The sequence below is a fragment of the Camelus bactrianus genome, chromosome 5 (genome assembly GCF_048773025.1).
Source record: "Camelus bactrianus isolate YW-2024 breed Bactrian camel chromosome 5, ASM4877302v1, whole genome shotgun sequence".
NCBI lineage: Eukaryota > Metazoa > Chordata > Mammalia > Artiodactyla > Camelidae > Camelus > Camelus bactrianus.
Genome location: NC_133543.1, coordinates 97,600,259 through 97,620,608, shown reverse-complemented (window position 1 = coordinate 97,620,608; position 20,350 = coordinate 97,600,259). Strand labels below are relative to the sequence as shown.

At 50.7% G+C, this 20,350-nt stretch overlaps 1 protein-coding gene and 1 long non-coding RNA gene across 3 annotated transcripts; one reads left to right on the top strand and one right to left on the bottom strand.

Moving 5' to 3' along the window:
* The first annotated feature begins 1,918 nt into the window (after positions 1-1,918).
* On the top strand, positions 1,919-9,918 carry LOC123617144 (uncharacterized). Of its 2 annotated transcripts, XR_006725231.2 has the most exons (3): positions 1,919-2,569; positions 2,707-4,842; positions 5,045-9,918. It is a non-coding gene; the product is annotated as an uncharacterized LOC123617144 (long non-coding RNA). The 2 variants fall into 2 exon arrangements; XR_012507199.1 differs by having other exon boundaries at positions 2,707-9,918.
* Positions 6,335-12,097, bottom strand: SPATA3 (spermatogenesis associated 3). Its single transcript, XM_074364465.1, has 3 exons — positions 11,666-12,097; positions 8,521-8,695; positions 6,335-6,440 (listed from the first exon to the last, which is right to left on the bottom strand). The coding sequence occupies exons 1-3, from the start codon at positions 12,048-12,050 to the stop codon at positions 6,335-6,337; spliced, it is 666 nt and encodes a 221-aa protein (XP_074220566.1). The 5' UTR covers positions 12,051-12,097.
* Between the last annotated feature and the right edge of the window lie 8,253 nt (positions 12,098-20,350).

Here is a 20,350-nt window from a genome sequence, read left to right as displayed (position 1 = left end):
CCTCTGCCACCCTTGGATGGATTGCTCCAGTGGGACAAACCTAACTTTCTCAAGAATAACCAATCTGTGGTCTAGAGACCATTCAGAGTCAAGGTCTCAGTTCAGACTGGTGAGGATGCTAAGTCCTCAAGCCTAGCTTCAACCAGGCTGTCTCCAGTCTGAACTCACAGCCATGCAGCCTTAGTTACTGCACTGTGTTCACAAATATTCTCGGTCACACTTTCTAGCTCTAAATTTCAAAAGCACCTATTGGGGCTATTGCTTGAAATTGGTAGTAATTAAAATACACTTGAACAATGTGGAGGGTTAATCTGAGTATAAATTTATAGTTGGCGGAAAGGGATCCAGGGATCCCCTTGAACTAAGAACCTCTGCTATCACTGCTCAGTGGTAGAGTGTGTGCCTAGCATGCACGAGGTCCTGGGTTCAATCCCCAGTACCTCCATTACAAATACATAAATACATAAATAAATCTAATCACCCCCCCCTCCAAAAAAAGAAAAAAAGTGGAAAAAAAATTTGTAGCTGGCCCTCCATACCTGTGGTTCCTCCCATCCTCAGATTCAACCAACCACAATCATGTAGTACTGTAGTAATTACTGCTGAAAAATACTTGCATGCACTTCAAACCCGAGTTGTTCAAGAGGTCAACTGTGGTTCATCCAATGGTCACATTTATAAATCACTCTAAATATAATGGCCCAGCCCAAATCTCAACTTATCCAAAAATGATCCCGATGGTGGTAGGCCTATTCATTTATGAGATTTCATTATGTGCTGAGAAGGATTTGAGAGAAGAAAAACACCTGGTGTCTGCCTTTAGGAACTAACAGAGGGGACAGGTGGACACGCCATCAGAGCTTCACACAGCGGGATGAAGAGGGGTGGGGGATCCTGGCATGTGACTGTCCAGCACACACAGTTTCCATTCTTTAAGAGTAATGCCTACAGTCCATGACAAGCACTGTGAGGCCCAAGGCAAGGCCAGTGTGGGGAAGCGTCTGCAGATGAGCTCAGTGGCAGTGACTATCAAGTGGGGTGCTGTTAGCATTTTGGGTGGGGTAGGTCTTTATTGTGTGGAACTGTCTTGTGCATTGCATTCTTGGCCTTCACCTCAAACGGCCCAAGCATCCCCTAGTCACTGTGACAACCAGCACTGCCTAGACATCTCCCTGGGTGCGAGGGTAGTGCTGCCCAGGTCCCCACTGCCCTGGGGAAATCCAACCACCAGGGGTCTGTGGCTCAAAGGGGTTGTGAATCCCCGGCACCTGGCTACTCAATCATTCATTCTCATGAAGTGGTGGGGGTGGAGGGGAAAGGGGCGGGAGTAGGAGGGCAGCACCAGGGCCCAGGTCCCAGGCCCAGCTCACTCTGAGTAGACACCTGCTGTTTTTAGCTGCCTAGCATCCATTCCCATTTCCTTTGGTTAAAAATTACCCAGATTTCTGTTTTGTCTCTTCTCTTCTCTCAGGCTCATACTTTCCATAGAGTTGACCTCAGTTCCAAAGGCGGCTGTGTAAGCCCAGCCTGGCCAGTCAGAGCACAGCATTCGCCTGGGCAGAGCACGGGTTCTGGGAGGGACATAGGACCTATCCAGAACCGCATCGGATCAGAGGCCTTTTGATGTTGGCAAACAGGCTTCCTTCCTGCCAGACTTGACCTTCAGAGGCAGGGAGGTTGTTGCTGGGGAAGCCATCTGGCCACCTGGTGGGAAAAGTTTGCCTAAGCCTGAGCACAGAACCAACACAGCAAAGCAGACGGGGAGAAATGGGCTCTGGGGGCACTGGCTGCACCCCTAGAAGAAACCACACCAGAACTGGAACTCTTAACTTTTATCGGAATCAATACATTTTTGTTTTGCTCAGGTCAGTTTGGGTTAGATTAGCCAACATTTGCAACGAAAGGGGACCTAATTAATATGCCAGAAAAAGGAGCTAAATATCTTCAGTCAGAGGAGCTGGGCTGACAAGAGGCTGTAGCCCCTGCCCCACCTCCTCAGTCCCCTCCACCATGTCTGTGGGTCCCTTTCATCCCAATCTGCAGAACAGATAGCAACACGACCCCACCCCATTCCACCCCCGGAAGTCAGCATTCTTCTTCCGGAGGCTGGCTTCCCAGAGAAGGTTCCTGTTAATCCGGGGGTGCCCTCTCCAGGAAAGGAAGTCCTGTGATTGGGAGGTGGTGAGTGGGCTCTGGGATTCCTGGTAACTGGCCTGGCCCCCTGCCCAATCGCACCTGTGCTGGAGCGGGCAGATCAGCTCCTGCCTCCCCAAGGGCTGTCCTGCTGGCCTCTTAAGAGGTGAGCGGGTCATCCAGGTGCTCTGTGCGGTTGCTCCAGGGTTCAGGGTTGTCCTCACCTGGTTACTACCCACCCCCTCCCATCCCCCTGCTTCAGTGCACTCTGGACTCCCATCCTTTACCATCTGCATTTTTTTACCTGGGGACTTCCTCTCTCCAGTGGCCAAAAGTGCAGGGGAATTAACCACCTCCCTCCCAGCAGCCTTTAACCAACAATTGACAGGATGGGTGTGTAAACAACCGGCTTCTTCTCAGGTGGGATTACTCAGAGGTATGTGTTCTGTTTCTTGTCACTGCCCCAGCAGGACTCAGCTTCATTTGCCCCCAGTGGCCACTGAACCTGTATTCATTGTATTCATTGTTCTCCTTTCCCTGTTTCATACTCGTCTCCCCTCCTGGTGTTTTCAGGGATCTCCTTGAACTAAGACCTCTGCCACTGCTGCTCAGGAGCTAGATGTCCAAACCACCAGGTGCTGACTGGGTTCAGCTAAGTCACCGGACAGACCAGAAGGCTGCAAACTGTGCCTCCCCCTGCCCTTCGTCTCTCCCAACACAGGTGAAGCTAAATGAAGCCAGTTCCCAGAGACAGAGTGTTCCTGGGCTCAGGGCCTCTGTTCTCCAAGGTGCAGGCCTAGGAAAAAGCCAGTGCATTCCTCCTGGTCCCACTAATTGGGATTACTGCTGGATCCAAGTGCAGTTGACTAATTATGTTAGCTATTGAATTAAGTTGTCTAATTCCTGCATTTACAGTGGGAAAATCTAAAATAGTTGGTTCTATGAATGTATGCAGAGAAAGTTGCCCACCTTGGGTCTGTGACCCCCAGCAGCAAGGGCAGGATCCCACCCTGGTTTACCTGGGGCTCACTGAGACCCCCACATTTACCTTCCTACCCATCCATTTGCCAAGTCCAACCTTTGTGTCTCTGGGTAAAATACACTAAAGAAATAGAATTTTGTTTTGTTTTGTTTTGTTCTATTTTGGTGACAAGAAGGATCCTTGATGGAAACTGGATCTGTAAGAAAAATAAAAACAGAGCCATTAGCTTCAACAATACTCTGTGGCCCCAGAATTCTGGTGGCTTTCCAGTTTTATAGCCTCAGAGGTGACAGTTTAGTAGCTAAGATCCTCCTGTGGAAAAATAAATTATTTAGGATTCAAATTTCTTCCATTCATCATGTCCACTCTTCCTTTTGTCCAAACACAGCCTCACAGAGACGGGTTTTTTCCCTTCAGGCTGTAAGGAGCTTATGCAAAGTGCTTAGCATCAACTGTGCTTGGTCACTGTCAGTGTCTTCTGTGTCCTCTCCCTGCTCCCAGGGCCCCCAGCAGCTGTGATGGAGCCTTGCTCTGCCAAAGCTAGACCACGGTGGTGAGTTTTACTACATTCAGTGCCCGAAAGGAGAGGGGATGCAGCCCCTTTCATTTTAGTGCAGCATCATTCACTGGTGGGATGCTGAGAGAGAGAGGCTCACCAAGCTTTAGGAAAGAAAATTCTAGAAAGATCTTCCCCAAGAGAGGAGGCTTTGCCACTGTCATCAGATGGTTCCTCACTTTCCAGACTGAGAAGAACACCAAACTGCTCATTTCCCTTCCAGAGCGTCTAAGAGCAGAGCCTGCGAGACTCAGGATAACTCAGCAAACCCCCGTAATTCGTCCCTGCCCCTCTGCTCCCCCAACACACGCGTGCACACTGACTCGCACACCCTCCGGGTGGCTTTCAGTGGCTAATGCACTAAAGCCAGAGATGTCTCCAGGCCAATAGATCTGCGCTTTGAAATTCATCCTGCACTGGCTACCACATCACCTTCTTCAAACATTCTTGCCTGTTGCAGTGGGTGCTGCTGGCTGCTTTCCCCAGATCCCTCCTCTTCCTTCCCAGCAGGGTTTTAGTGCTCCCCTTCTTTGTCCAGCCTCCTAGACGGAAGCAGTCCCAGCCCTAGGGGCAGAGCGTCGGGGTAGCTGTAGGTTGGTCTAATCCAGTCATAATAATCCAAACCCCTGCGCTAGTTATTTGCTTAAGAAGGGGCGTGAGATCCAATTCAGGGGCATGTCACTCCAATCAGGGGGCAAGTATACTGGGGAGGGGGCTCCTGGGAAAAATTTCTTAACTCAAGAAGAGACACAAGGAAAGGTGGCCTTTCCATCCCCCAGCACTCTAGCTTTTGGCGGTCAGGTGTGAGGATACAATTCTGGGGGCTCCTCTAGACTTCTGCACAGGAGGGGAAGCTCTGATGGTGTCAGAGCTGGAAGCTGGAAAAGTCCCCAGGTCTCTGATGACGCTGTTGAGTTACAGCCCTGACACTTCCCAGCTGTTCTGTTGTTATCTGAGATAATCTCCTTATTATCATTTTGAATTCTGTTTTCTGAAGTTTGAAGCATCAAGTAATCTCACTCATAATCCATTTACAAATCAAGTCTTAAAATGCCTTGCAGCATTTGGAAACCTACCAATTTTTACCCTTTCATTTTAGAACTGAATTAAAGAGAGTGATGCCACTGGCAGAATATTTTTTTCAGTTTACAAAGCAGCTTAACCATGGGAGGTATGTAAGTTTCATTCAACTTTCATTCAACTAGTGAATTTTTCTCATGAAGCAGTGAAAACTTTTTGCACCTCAAAGTGTCTGCATTTAGAGCAGTGTCTGAGAATACAGGACGCCTGGGAAGGGGGCACTCAGTGAGCACCTGGGTTGGCCCATCGAACCTGAGTGCTGGTTCAGCGTCCTCCCTCTGTTTATTTTACAGATGGAGATGGGTGCTGGTGCCAGGATGGGAGAGCACATGTTTGTCTGCCCACATTCAGCAGAGAATAGGAGAACAAGCAGAAAGGAGGCTGCTGGATCCTTATGAGCAGAGGTCACAGCCCTGCTCACCAGTCCCTCCCACTGAGATACGTCTCTTTGCCTTTTTCTACCTGTGGACACTTGTTGACCTGAGCCTACCTGTTCTCCTTACCTCTGGAAACTTACTGGGATCCTGCATGCTCACTGAGACCCAGAGAAGACCCAGAGGAGACCCAGAGCAGGTCTTCTCCACTGGCTCCCTCCTTCACTATCAGACTTCTCATCTTTGGTCTCAGTTCCCGGTCCTCTGCTTTCTCCCTACATCATCTCAGCTGCTGCCTAGGACTTTAAATCTCCACTATTGCTGAAGACTCCTATGTTCACAGCTAAGACCCACCTGTCCTGTGACCTCCCTCTATCCCTCTGCCTACGTGACATTTCCACTTGGTTGGTCAATGTCTCAAAATTACCAACAAAACAGAACCCTTGATTTCTATCCCTTCTCATGCGCTGGTCCTCTGTCAATGACATCCCAACCTTGGAGTCATCTTTGAGGCTTCTCTTTCCCTCATTATTTCACCCAGTCTATCAGCCAGACTTGCTGGTTCTACTCCCAAAATACACCCATTCAATTTCCTCTCCACAGCCATCACTCTGGTCCAGGCACCATCTTTGCCTCCCTGGACCAGTGCAAGTGATTCCTGCCTAATTGTCCTCCCCCTTTCCATTCTGTACCCAACAGGCACTGTGATTGTTTTGAAATCTAAACCAGAGCTTGGGCTCCTCCCCTGTGAGTTGGGGATGAATGACTGGCAATGATGGGAAAGGCAGGGAGCAAGTTCTGAAGAGAAGCTCTGAGCTGCATAGGAACCTCTGTTCCCACTTCTCTCCATCTCCTCCTATGTGTCTGTGACTCATGGAACCACCCCAGGCCAGGGAGCCGTGGGAAACTCTGTTTTGACAATCCCAACAGTGGGTCTTGCATTGTCCACAAGCGAGCCTGGGGTGCCGTGACAAGAGAGCCGTGCCAGAGGACTGGGACCAGGAATGCAGCACTCAGTTCTAAGCTGAGAGGCTGGGACCTTGGTCCACCCATAAGGACCTCCTGTATTCAGAGAAGGAATAGACACTAGCCCTGTGCTGTAGGGCTGGCAAGTTAGTGGGCTTGAGGACCACTCTGCAAAAGGCCGTAGGCACAAAAGGGGTCCACATACCTGCGGGACTGCAGGCCTGGGGACTTGTTCACAGGGATTCAATGATGTAGTAGGCAGCTCCCAGGGCCCCCAGAGCCACAGCAACAGTCCCGAGGGCTTGGAGCATGCGAATTACGATGAGCGGAATGTTTTCTTGTAGGTCTTCTGCAAAGCAAAGCAGAAAACTCACAGGTTGGGGGCAGCTGGGCTCTAGTGCCTGTCTATGGGTGGGGGAAAGCAGAAATTGTGGGGTTCCCTCAGGACTGCAGGAATACCCTTCTCCCCCCATAGGTCCTCCTCTCAAGGGAACACAACTCCCTGCCTCCCTTCCAGTAAAGCTCTCCCACAGGACCTGCCAGGATCCGAGAATGGGCTGGCGTCCTGGGATGCCATATCCTCTGGACACTCAGGGAACAGGTCACAAAGGCAGTCAAGGCTGCCACATGCCAGGCGCTGTGCTAAACACCTCACATCCAGAGTCTTCCTCAAGCCTGCCGACCGCCCTGTGAAGCCCAGTCCACCATGTCGCTCCCTTTTGGAGCTGAGGCATCGGAGGAAGCCGCATATGATACCCACCACAAAGGTGGTGGAAAAGGGAAGTTTATGATTATGCTAATTATTGTGAGGAAGGGTTCCACAAAATGCAATATCCACTTTGACAAAAATCCTACCAAAGTAGGGACTCTTATTTAATGGGAATGTGTATTTAAAGCCCAGCGCCAACCTTCCACTCCACTGGGAAATGGAAAACTTATGGAAGCAGGTGCTAAACTTGAGCAGAATTAAGACTACATGTTTTACCTAGTCAGAGTGGCCTCTGTCCCGCCCCCTCACTTTCCTAATTATTGTCCCTTTTCCTCCCCACTAATGCTCTCCCTTTAAAATAGGCAATAGAGGATCCTAAGATCCTTTTAGAGTAGCTCAGATATGACTGGTACTACAATGTCTGTCTGGACTCCCACTCAGGAGGGAAGCTCTTTGAACGCCTATAGGACACACATCACTTCCTGGCTTGCACCTTTGTTTCTAAATGTACATGTCTTAAGTTACCATGTAGAATGCAGTTTTTATGGGTCAAGTTCCCTGTTCTGGTTCCCCTCATAGTGCCTAGCAGCCTATGCAGAGTAGGCTTTTCCTTCTTGTTGGTTTTAAAGTGATACGAATCCCTGGCACAACTTGGCACCAGCTGGACGGAAGTAGTAAGTGTGCGGAAAGACAGCTGATAATGGTGAGTGAGGCTGGGCGGGGACACGCCTTTCCCTGACAGGAGGTAGCCAGGCAGTAGAGTATCTTTAGCTCTGGCATGTTCTCCCCACACACCTGGGTGTCTGTTTGCTTCTCTTCTTGTGCCTGAGGGATGATGTTTTCAAGGATGGACAAGAGAGGGAGAGGGACAAGGAGGAGGAGCAGGATGGGGATGGGGGATGGGTGGGCTCTGCTTCTGGGTTGGGATATCCCCAAGTGGAAGGCCTCTTCTGTGGACATTTGGGAGACCTGAGTCCAGGCGGAGCCGTTCTGGGACCCAGAGCTGCGGGTAGGTGGAGGCCTATCTCCCAGCCCTTGCACACAGCCCTGCACCACTGGAAAAGTGAGGGAGTTCTTCAGTCCAGTTCCCTGGACCAGGGGACGTGGCAGCCACCAGCTTGCTCTTGGTGGCTTCGTGGAAGAGGAAAAGAAGGGCAGATACTGCAGACGATGCTGTGGGGGCTGCCCGGTCATGGACAGACCCCTGTGGGGCTGACAGGAACAGCCTGAGACCCTCTCAAGGGGTGGAGGTCTTACTATTACCATTTACAATTATATAAACTCCGGGGGAAAGTCATACGCAGTTCAAGAACCAGAAGCTGTCAGTTATGGCCTAGGCCACAAAAGGAGGTGCTGGCCCAACAGAGCCTTTAATCACCAAGCTCCTGAGTGACGGGGAAGTCATGACGGGCTGGAGAGGGGAGAGCTCACGGGCAGGGAGGGTGCCTGTGGAGCAAAGAAGCTGAGACCCCCGCAGAAGCAATCCCCGGTAAGGCAGAGTCTCAGCACCTCTCTGTGCAGGTGGGGCACCTGCGGGTGGGTCTGGTCAGAAAGGGCTGGGCGCCAAAGCCCAGGAAATGGCCACTGGGAGGGAGAGGCTTTCCTTCTGGCCTAGGATTCCCAGGAGGAAGTTCCACACGACTGCTAATGAGATCCCACGTGGGGCCTGGCCCCGGGAACCGTGTGCCCTGAGGCTCCAGCCCCCCATGCGCTCCAGAACCTGTAGAAGGTGAGGAGGTTTGGGAATGCTCTCCCTGGCATGCTTGGCCAGGCCCGAGGCAGAAGGACATCGAAGATGCGGCTATGACACAGGCCCAGACGACGCCAGCAAGCCAAGCTGCCGGGGCAGGTGGAGCAGGAACAGAAGGCGCGCGGGCCCGCTCGAGTCAGAGGCCCTGGGTGGACAGAAAAGGAGAAGGGTGTCCACAAGAGGAATGGTGTGTCTATGGAGAGAAGACTAACTGCACGGGAAGCTCGTTGTTTTATAGACCTGGTGCTACCCGGGAATGATACTAATGACACTGACGCAGAGCTTACACCTGGACGGTGCCCTGCGCGTCACTAGCCATCCCGTCTACTTGTCAGCACAGTCCTGAGAAGTGGGATATTGTTATTCTCAGTTTACAAATAAGGAAACCAAGGCTCAGAGGATATGAGATGTGCCCTGAGAGCAAGGAGATTGAAGAAGGGGGCTTCCACTCAAGATTCCTGACTCTCAGTTCTGTGCTCTTTCCATGGAATTTGCAAGAGGTGACAGCAGCAGGGACCGCCCATCCTATGAGAGGTGGCACTGAGATTCCTGCAACCAGAGTGGCCATGTCCCATTTCTATGGACACATCCATCCGGAAGACAACCGCTGCTCCAGGCTTTCCAAGCCCATCGCCATTGCTGCCCTGGCTGAGAAGCCCAGCAGAACTTGGAGATGGCACCCTCTGCTGTTTTGCAAGAGGACCTCTGGCTGGATCACTCCCTCCTCACGCAGCTGCTTCTGTCCTGGCTTCTTGACAGAGCTGTAGATTCTTCCAACTCTAAGTCCATGAAGCCGGTGGTCAACTGGGGACAACTCAGCACACTTCCTGCTTAGACCTGCCCACGACAGGAACTTTTCCTGGAATGGGGAAGGAAGGGATTCTAAAGGCAAGACTTGTCTTTTTTCTTTTTTTAGTTAAAAAAAAATTTTAATGGACATACGATTTCCATTCCATAAAATTTACTCCTTTGAACTGTTCAGTGGCTTTTAGTATATTCACAAAGGAATGCAACCATCATCACTCTCTAATTCTTGGAACTTTTTCGTCTCCCAACAAGGAAACTCCCTACCCATAAATAGGCACTGCCTGTTCTCCACTCTCCTCAGTTCCTGGTAATAGAGCTGCCTATTCTGGACATTTCTTAAGTGGAATCATACAGTATGTGGGCTATAGGGGACGAGTTTCTTTCACTGGACCTAAGGTTTCTGAGGTCCATCTATGTTGTCACATGTATCACTCCTCATCTCTTTTTATTGCCAAATAGTATTCCATTGCATGATGTACCACGAGTTGTTTATGCATTCATCACTTGATGAACACTGAGTTGTTTCCACTTTTTGGCTATGATGAATAATGCTGCCATGACCATTTGTGCACAAGTTTTTGTGTGGACATAGGTTTTAAATTCTCTTTATATAACTAGGAGTGGAACTGCTAGGTCATATGATAGCTTCATGCTTAACCCTTTGAGGAATGGCCAGACTGTTTTCCACAGCAGCTCCACCATTTTACATTCCTGCCAGCAGTGTGTGAAGGCTCCGATTTTCCTACAGCCTCACCAATGCTTGTTACTGTCCATCTTTCTGATGATAGCTATTCAGTGGAAGACTTGTACATTCTTGGTTGAAGATCATAATATGCACAATATTTAGTATAATACTCAAAACCGTTTCTGTATGTTACAGATTGATTCCTAGCCACAGAAATAGCATCGTTACAGCCATACCTTGGATTTAGCACTCTCACCTCTCATTTATTTTGTGTCCACATCAACCCAGAAGGATAAGCTGTGGCCCTGGGAGTGTGGCCTGCAAGGACCACAGAGCCACGGGCACTAGCTGTCAGTGGATCCAGGAGAAGCTCAGAGAGGGGTGTTCTTCCTCCTGGGGAGACCACAGACCTCTGGGATTGGAAGGTCAGTGCTCCAGTTAAGAGTGAGGATTGTGGAGTCAGAATAGACCGAGGGTTCACTCTTAGAGCTACCAGTGCCTGCATGGGAGGGAATCGTTTAAACTCTTGAGCCTCAGTTTCCCCATCCATAAAATGGAGATGATACTAGTACTTCCTTTATAGGATGGTTAAATGAGATTAGCGTAGACTGCTGAGTTGAGTGCCAGGTATGCAGTAGATGCTTGGTGATCAATGTTAGTCAGCTATGGTACTATGATTATCAGTAGTAGTGGAGTATTAACCAGCCCACTTCCTGAATTCCAGCTGAGTTCCCTCTACACAATCCAATGCTCATTAGGACTCTGGCAACCCAAGAAGATGGGAGACCACTTTTCTCGGACAGCTATTCCATTTTCAGACAGAGCTAATTGTTGGATTTTTTTTTTTTTTACATTGAGCAGAAATCTGCCTTCTCTAGTGTCTCCCACGGGTAAGTTGCCAGATTTAGCAAATAAAAATACAGGATGCTCATGCCATATTCAGGACACATTTACACTAAAAATTTATTTGTCGTTTGTCTGAAATTCAAATTTAACTGAGTATCCTCTATTTTATCTGGCCACTCAATCCATGAGCCCTTAGTCAGACACCTGATGATAACATGGAACAAATCTACCTACACCTTCCAACCCGCAGGCAGATGGGGTTGGTCCCTCAACCAATTCTCATACACCAGACGGATCTTGCCTCTCTCCACTCCTCTCACCCTGTATTAACCTGGACTATCTTCTTCCGACTAGATTGCTAGGCATCTTTTACAGCACACAGACACGGCCTGATGAGGAAGGACAGAGTAAAGCAGTAAGACCACCTCCCTTGTCCTTAACTGTATTCTTCTATTAATGCATCCTTGGGGTTTGTTTGTCAGCAGTGGTACTGCTGACTCCCAATGAGCTAGTATCACCACCGAGCCACGGTGAATGTTAATATGTATGTGTGGCTGTCTTCAGACAGACTCAGCGTGGTGAAGAATGACAAAACCCAGGAATCCGGGTCTTCTGGGTAAAACCAAAACCCAACCCCCGCCCCACTCCACAAGCACAGTTCCAGAATACACGTTAACCGTGCATCTCTACCCAAGAAAGCAAGTATCAGCCTCTGGGTTTGCCCTAGGGCTCTGTCAGCGGGAAGGCTAGAACCACTGTGGCTAGAAGGCTGCCCACCTGTTTTCTTGGATCGAGGGGATGCTTTCGTGTCAGTGTCTGGGGACAAGACGCCCCCAGCCGAGTGGCTGACTTCAGGAGCTGGAAGAGCCTGGGGCCCAGGCTGCTGGCCGGTGGATGCATTGCTAGCCTGCGAAGTGAATCCAGAGCTGGGAGGCTGTGATGTGGGCCCGGCGCTGGGCAGTTGTGGTTGTGGTTGCGGTTGTGGTTGCTGTTGTGGTTGTGGGGTGGGCCCCGGGCTGGACAGCTGCGGGGTGGATCCAGAGATGGGCTGCTGTGAACTGGATTCAGAGCTCTGCTGCTGTGGGGTGGATTCAGAGCTGGCACGCTGCGAGGTGGAGCCGCGGCGCCTGGACTCTGACTTTTTCTTCTTGCCCTTCTTCATGGTGGCTCCTCCTAACCTAAACGTGGACCTCCATGGAGCTGCCTAATCTCCCGGCTCCCTCACCGAGGGGCCGTTTGCCCCTGCCCTGGGGGAAGGCTCTGGCGTCCAGCTGGGCCCAGGCCCCCCAGGGAACAGTCACCCACACCCCTCCTGTGAGGTCACAAAAGCCAGGGTGGCTCTGTGGGACAGACTTCTCTGCTGACACCAGCCTGCTGCCCTCCCTTCTCCTTGGCTCCTGGGTGGGAGTAGGGCAGCTGCCATGCCCCTGAGGGACCTACTTAAGCCTGATCAAGGGCCTGGGACAACTTGGATCCCCATGATTCTGTGACCCGAGTGCGTCCTTCAGGCACCTGCCCGCTAGCGTGTTCCTGGTCCCTGTTCTGCTCTAAGACACCCTGGCTGTGATGCTTGCTCTGTCACCGGTTTTCACATATTGCCCTCTCCCCCAAAACAGTCAAACAAACAAACTACTTCACCATGCATTTTGTAAGTTTTAGGTAACTAAAGATTTGGGGGTCCATGGAAGGCCCACAGCCTTTTCTTATCTCAATTGTTCCCCTCCCAGATTATCCTACAGAGAGTGGCTTCCCCCTTCTCCCAAAGCCAGCCCTCCCCACTGTGGGAAAGAGCTGGAGGGGGTAATTCCTCAACTTTGATAAGAACCCTTGCAATTGGCAAAAGAATTTCCCCCCAAAGCACAACTGCTGTTTGGAAAATTAAACTTTTCTGAAACTCTACACTGACAACAGCAGACTACCCCTCAAACTCCCAACTGGTTGTACCAAATTAAGGGACTATGGTTCTCACAGTCAACAACGTGATTTTCATTTTAGGACAGAAGAGGATACAGCATTTTAAAAAGACAGCCTTAAACTTCACACTTTGCAACGTAGAATGCACTCATTCACACTGGAAGACGACCTCCACTGTACATGCATCCCTAGGTGAGTATTCGACCGCTAACCCCCATGTCCAGGGGCTGATGCTCCTGCCCCGGGATGAGGTTTAGGGGAGACCTACCCAGAAGGAACCCCCGTATAAGGTCAGACCAGATGTGAAATGTGAAATGACAGGACATATTTTAAGGATTCTAGAACCTGAAAAGACCTTAATGATTCTCTTTTTTGCAGATGAGAAACTGAGGTTCAGAGATGTTAAATTACCTTTCTAAGGTCATGCAAGCTGGTTGGAGGCATTGAAAGGGCTAAATTCCCATTCAGGGGTCTTTCTTTTCATGACTCCAGAAGGCAATAGGGAGTCAGATAATTATGCAGGCCTTAAAATTAATGAATTAAAAGATCCCTTGACGGGATTGAAAAAAACAAAGGCACGAAAGATTAGTAATGAAAAGAAGCTCCAATCAATAAAGTTGGGTTGAATTTGGTTGACACTTGATGTGAGGAGTTTCACTGAGCAGGTGAGTCTACAAGAAGGTAGTAATTCCCTGAAGTCGAGAACAGTGGAAAGCCAAACAAACTTATTTACAAAACAGAAACAGACTCACAGACATAGAAAACAAACATAGTTATCAAGGGGGAAGGAGGGTGGGAAGGGATAAATTGGGAGCTTGAGATTTGCAGATGCTGACTGGTAGGTATAAAATAGATAAATAAATTTATACTGTACAGCACAGGGAACTATATTCAATATCTTGTAGTAGCTTATGGTGAAAAAAAATATGAAAATGAATATATGCGTATTCATGTAGGACTGAACCATTGTGCTGTACACCAGAAATTGACACAGCATTGTAAACTGACTATACTTCAATAAAAAAAAAAATTAAAAAAAAAAAAAAAAGAACAATGGATCCCTTTGGGGATTCAACTTAGAATCAGAGAGACTGGAAACCCCAGTCAGGAATATTGTCCAGATTTAGCAGACAGGTCGGGAACTCCTAAGGCATTTGTCTCTGCAAAATTAGATTTTCAGGCACCAGTGGGCTTTTGACCGAGGGCTGCAACCTGATTTAAATCAGGGTTTCTTAACCTCAGCCCTAATGACATTTTGGGTCAGATAATTCTTTGTTGTGAGGTTGTCCTTCATTGTAGGTGGTTTAGTAACATCCCTGGCCTCTGCCCACTAGATGACAGTAGCAACTACCTCTCCCAAAATGTGACAACCCAAAATGTCTACTGATATTATTAAATGCCCCTGGAGTGTTTGTGTATGTGAAAATTGCTCCTGGTTGAGAGCCACTGGTTTAAATGAATTGGAGAGGGCAGACACATATGGGTAGGATTTCCTGGTAGCAATGAAAGAAACATTCCATTTCATACCAAAGAGCCAAAAATGACACAGAAAACAAATCCCTGTTCCCCGGGAGAGCGATGAAGGAAAAATAGAGGGTCAGGCTTCAGAGGAGTGGGGAGTTTTCCTATGGCAGTGGAGAAAATAAGTGTGGGTTCTTTAGCAAGGGCAGTCCCAAGAAGCAGGGAGATGGTATTTGCGGAGTTAGAGGTTGTCCTGGAAGGATGAGGAAGAACGGCACTGCAGTAGTTCTATTCTAGAACGTCTTCCCCTCTGCCTTCTGGCCTGAGCCCTTCCTAGCCTGGAATTCTGACTCCTCCATAACACAGTCACAGCTCACTGTCCCAGGCTTACTGGCCACCTCATTGCTACCCACGTCCACCTCTAGCCGATCGGCTGGTGAACATGTCTGATTTTCCTGCATTTGGGAAGCCCTTTCTCCTCCATCAGGCCCCTCCCCATCTCTGTCAGAACACTTCCCACCACCAAGATTCATCTCAAGTGGAACCATCTCCTCATAAAGCCTTTCTCGAGATCCCCAAATAGACGCGATCTCTCTCTTCCAGATCACATTCTGCATGTTAGAGTGATTTCTATCCTTGTCTTGTCTCGAGTTCCCCACTCCCAGACTGTGGAGACCATGTGCCAAAGTCCAGAGAAGGGGCTCAACTTGCCCTTGCTGCTTGAAGGTGAAGGTCGGAGGACAAAGAAAGCAGGGAACCGTTGAAGGCAGGGTGGGTATGGCTGATGGGGGACAAGGCACCTTGGAAATGGTCACCTAGGGCTTGTTTTCAAAGAGGGACTGGGAGTTTTGGCTTTGCCTGAGGGTCACAGTTGGAACAGTCCCTAGGTAAGGGGCTTTCCTAACCAGGTATGGCAGCCCTGGCTAGATCTCATGGACTATTTAGGTTAGCCAGAAGAATGAGTCTAAGGGGATGCAAAGTTAGAGAGTCAGGATGAGGTCCTGACCAGAAGACTCTAGGTGGTTCTGGTCCTCTGGATGCACCCTGGGCACTCAAAACAAACATGGCACCACTTGTCCTGAAACTAGCATCTTAGAGCTGGATGACACCACAGCTGGATGTCACCCCCACACGTCAGCAGTGGGGACACTTGCTCTGGTCACCACCAGGAGGTGGCATAGCCTCCAGCAACCCCGGCTTGGACTACTGCACCCAGAGCACTCCCCCTTTCCGAATGCTGTTCCTGGAGGGGCTTTGGGAAACAGAGGCACTTGGTGCTCATTTAAGAGCCCACTGCCCGGGGCCCTCAGATCCACAGATTAAGCTGCTGGGGCTACAGGGCTGGGTTCCTTCATCGGATGGGTCTCAAGGGCTGTGGGTAAGAGTTCGGCAGCTGGCAGTCTACCCAAAGGCAGTGCCTTCCTTAGAAGGTCATTGAGAAGATGAGTCATGAAAAGCCCTTAGAACAGTGCCTGGCTCACGATAGGCATGTTTTTATTGTAGTTGTGATTCCCTTGGAGGAGAAGGCTAAAGAACCAAGCAAGGAATAGTGGATATGGAGGAGGGGGGGTGCCCAGAACTACAAACTCCCAAATCTGTACCTTACAAAAGCATGATTGGGAGCAGTGGGCTGGGGGAAGTGGGTGGGGCGGATGGGTGGGAGATGTGACTACAAATTAATTGGAACACTTTTGACCCGAGATTGCTCCAGCGAGACACCTGGGTGAGAAATCGAATTCATCTTCACCCAAAACGGTGTAAGCGAAGGCGCTAGGGGAGGGACCGTGACATCGCGGATTTATCTGCCACCTGGGACCAACAGGGTCAGGGGACTCCCTTCGTATTTTAAGTTTCCCACCTGGGGACAACCGCGGCTACCTGGCGTTCCCACCCCCCGCCTTCGGGCCCCTCACCATCCGTCTGGGTCGCCTGATCCACTAGGGGGACGCAGCCTCGCGCCGCCCTCTTGCGCCCTTGGCTGGCGGCGGGCTGGATGTCCAGGGTGCCCTCGGGGCGGCTGGGGCAGAACACGGCCGTGTACACCTCCACGGAGGGGCTGTGCGGGGCGAAGGCGCTGCAGAGCAAGGTCTCCATGCGGCGGCGCGCCTCGGCCTCCTCGTCCCTCCGCGGCTGCACGATGATCCCGACGAGCGCGGCGAGCGGGCGGCCGCTCCGGGCGAGCACCTGCTGCAGGAGCAGCTGCAGCCGCGGCAACTGGGAGGCCAGCGCGGCCGCGCGGCACAGCACCAGCAGCAACTGCGCCTGGGGCTCGGGCGCCGCGGGCGGCTGCCTACGCTCCTGGCAGTCCGGCGCCGCATCTTCCGTCGACCGGGAGCCAGGGGTCCGGGCCGGGGCCGGAGCCGCCTCGCGCTCGCACTCCTGCGGGTCCCCAGTCTTGCGCCCGTCGCACGGCCGCTTCTGCGAGTAGCGCTTGCACTTGGCAGCCGGGCAGTCTGCGCACTTCCACGAGCTGTCTGCGGAGCGCTTGAGCCGCCGCCTGGCGCAGTTGCTGGAGCTGCTGTGGCCGCTCGTGGCTCTGATGGACGAGGGTCGGGAGGGCTGATTGGTTGGGACTTGCTCCAGAATGTTCTTCAGGGTCAGGCAGCACTCATCCTGTCTCCAGAGCTCGCCCAGCAGGACAACCTGGCCGTGGCCCTCGATGGACTGGGCGGGAGCCTGTTGCTGCGGCTCGGCCTCCCCCTCCCCCGGGGCCCTGGAGGGCTGGGCCCCAGGCTCCATGTCCTGTGTGGCTCTCTTGCCCCTCTGGGACCCGGCCTCCGATGGCCAAGGGAAAAGCTGCCCTTCCCTGGAGCATGTCACAATACCCCTGCGCCCTACCTCTTCCTGTTGTGACCAAGGGCCTCTGCTCGCTATTCCTTGGAAATATTCCAACCGAGGGAGGTTGCTGCTGGGTGCGGTGTAATGTGATTGGTTTCGCTTATCATTTTGCATGTCTTCGGTGTCAAGAAGATACATCCCTTTATCCCACGAATGGACCATTATGCCCAAGCTTCCAAGTAAAATGGATTTTTGTGCAGTCAGGGCATTTAAAAAGCACTGGACCTTGCTGCTCACTGCATCTGGAAAATTTGAAAAGCGGTGAGGAACATAGAGGATGGTTCTAGGTGGTTGCGCCCTAGGAGGCAGGCCCTACCTAGGCTCAGCTTGGCAGCTCTCTGGGTGATCTGGGAGCCAGAATGTCGGGCTATCATAAACTGATGCTGCAGGAGATGGTTGGTCGGAGAAGGGGTGGTCCCCTCAGTTCCAGTCTTCTATGGATATTTGCACTTGAAAAACCCAGTCTTTCCTGCCTGTGTTTCTCTTCTACTTCTTCCACAGAACACTTCACCGCTGACAATTCTGGGAACCAAATGTGTGGGTTCTTTTCCCCAACACCAAGCAATTCTGTATCCTATAATTTTGCTCAATTCTGACACTATCTACCTGGAGAAAGTGTCAGGTTCCGCAGATTAAGGGCGGTGTCCCACAAGGCATGCCTCTTCTCCCGCACTGATAGCAAGTCCAGGATGTTACCTGGGCTTCTGACTGGTCAGCTGTAAATAAGAGGTTCCCACACACCCTCCTTGGGTTTGATTAATTGGCTAGGGTGGCTAACAGAACTCAGGAAAACAGTTTACTGTTTACCAGTTTATTACTAAAGGAATCAGATGAGCATCCAGCTGGAAGAGATGTGCAGGGCCAGGTGTGTGGGAAGGGGCGTGGAACGTCTATGCCCTTTCTGGCTGTACCACTCTCCCCCAACTTGTGTTTGCCAACCTGGAAGCTCTCCAAACCCCATACTACGTGGAGTTTTGGGGGAGGCCTCCTCACCCAGGCAAGATCAATGATTAATTCCATTTCCAGGCCCTCGGTCCTCCCTGGAGAATGCAGGATGAGGCTGAAAATTCCAAGCTTCCATCCAGGAGGCCACCCAGAGTGGCTCTGTTAGAACAAGAGACATTCCTATCACCCAGCAAATTCCAAGCGATTTGGAAGCTCAGTCTCAGGAACCAGGGTCAACGACCAAATGTTTGAATGAAAGATGCTTCTAGGGCCCTCTGTAGTGCTCTTATCACTTAAGGAATTACAAGGGTTTCAGGAGCTCTGTGCCAAGAATCAGGATCAGAGACCAATAGGTATATCTTCTATTATCTAACAGGACACCAGAGATATGTCAAAGTTCCTGGAAAGATCTTCAGGAAAACAACAAAACAAAAAGCATAAAAACTCCTTATCTGACCAGCACACGAGGTGAGCAAAGAGAACCCTGGGGAGGTAGGACAGAGCTGCTCAGGACAGCCACAGTGACTGAGAACTCACTGATGGGGGCATGTTTTTCATTTGTTAATTTTTTAAAAAGTGGACTTTACAAGATTGTTTAAAATTATTTTTAAAAATACAAAAATTTAAGATTCTGAAAAGCCAGCTGCCAGCCCGCAAACCCTGAGCTGGAAGACCAGGTACAGGCAGAAGTCCCTGGCAGCTTTGCAGAACCAGGAGGGACAGTGCTGAGGGACTCTTCCTTCCTCTGTCCTGGTTTTTCAGCCTTAGCCCAGAGAGACCCAGCTCACCCTGCATCTCAGTGGTGTTGCTGAGAACACTTGCAGCCCACTCCCTTTTCTTGGTGAATCGGAAGGGTCAGAGTCAGGAGGAATTCATTGGGTGGTGTTTCTCTAGGATGCTGGGTCACTGTATTAGAAAATGATGCTGGTTCCATCCAGGATGAATCAGACCAGCCAACCCACCACATGGGTGGACCTGAGTGTGGGAGTCTCAAGACTGAGATTACTGAGGGAGGTAGGAGGCCCTACCTGGGCCTGGGCTCGACCTGTGCTTCCTAAACCAGCTTCTGTCGGCAAGTCCTGAAGTGGGAAGTCCCAGTTTAGGAAGGACTAGAGTTCCCAGACTCCCAACACATAGATTGAACTGTATGGAGGAAGGATGCTTCCCTACCCTGCTCTGTGCCCCTGACTGGGGGCAGCAGCAGCTCAAGGCCCTCTAGGGGGCAGCGCTGTGCTCTTCATCCTCAGTTCAACCGGCATCTAGACAGTTCTCAGAGCGCCCTTGTACTTAACTGTCTGACACGGTGGTTTGCCTTCAGCAGAAGATTGGGACTCAAGTGCCACTGACAAAGGGTCCCACCTGGGCCACAGAGTGAAGCCACAGCATAGGGAGAGGAGCAGAGAGGTGGCAGGGCTCTCAGCCTCAGTGGGACCACAGAGAGCAGAAGGATGAGGCTGGAATCCACTTACTTCGAGGGTTCTCTGGGCCTGGCCCTTTAGGGGGCTTTTTCTGGGGAAGGAGACAGAGACTAAATAAGTGACACTAAAGGCAAGGGCGCTATGAGCTGGTGTTAATGAGTGAACTCAAAGACTCCTGAGCATACACTTCGAAGGGGAGCAGAATATGCCACTCAAAATGTGCCCCTTTGGCATGTGGGTTATTTTAAGCTGAAGGCGATCAAAACCCACTAGACTCAGGAAAAGCTTTTTATCTCTCCCTTACCTGCTATTACCAGAGATAGCTTTTTATTTATTTATTTATTTTAAACTCTGAAAGACTTACCTGCACGACTGGGCAAATGCCTGATTGCAACCATCTGCTCTTCTCATCTTCCTGGGGGTGGCCCTCCTCCCCTATGGCCTCAGGCCCCTGTCCCATTCCTCAGCTCGGGATGGCGTATAAGTCGCAAGTGCCTGATGGCATTTGAGCCTCATATCCTTATGGGGGCTCCTGTATGTACAAAATTAAATTTGTTTTTCTCCTGTATTCTGTCTTACGTCAATGTAATTGTTAGGCCACCCAAAGAATCTACAACTTTAAGCTTCTTCATAGTTTAAGTTGATGTAACAAAGAGGTCCAAAGATACACTGCCCTAGAAATGGCAGTTCTTTCTTCTGGAGTCAGTGATCCAGGGATAGTCGGGAGGCTCTGCCACCCTCAACAGGTGTCTTCCTTTCCTGCCTCCAGGGCAGCTGGCCTAGGACCCTCCATCTCCCAGCCAGTGGGAGGATGGAAAGGCAGGAGGGAGGGGAAAGCAGCGTCTTTTCCAGGGCAGGATTCAGAAGGTGGGTGCATCATTTCCAC

What these genes read in the sequence shown, in the direction of transcription:
- SPATA3 (XM_074364465.1), bottom strand. Translation starts at nt 12,050, where the DNA reads ATGAAGAAGGGCAAGAAGAAAAAGTCAGAGTCCAGGCGCCGCGGCTCC. An exon ending in CCCTCGATCCAAGAAAACAG is followed by an intron (nt 8,696 to 11,665) that starts GTGGGCAGCCTT and finishes CTGTCCACCCAG; the next exon opens with GGCCTCTGACTCGAGCGGGC. An exon ending in AACCTCCTCACCTTCTACAG is followed by an intron (nt 6,441 to 8,520) that starts GTTCTGGAGCGC and finishes TTTGCTTTGCAG; the next exon opens with AAGACCTACAAGAAAACATT.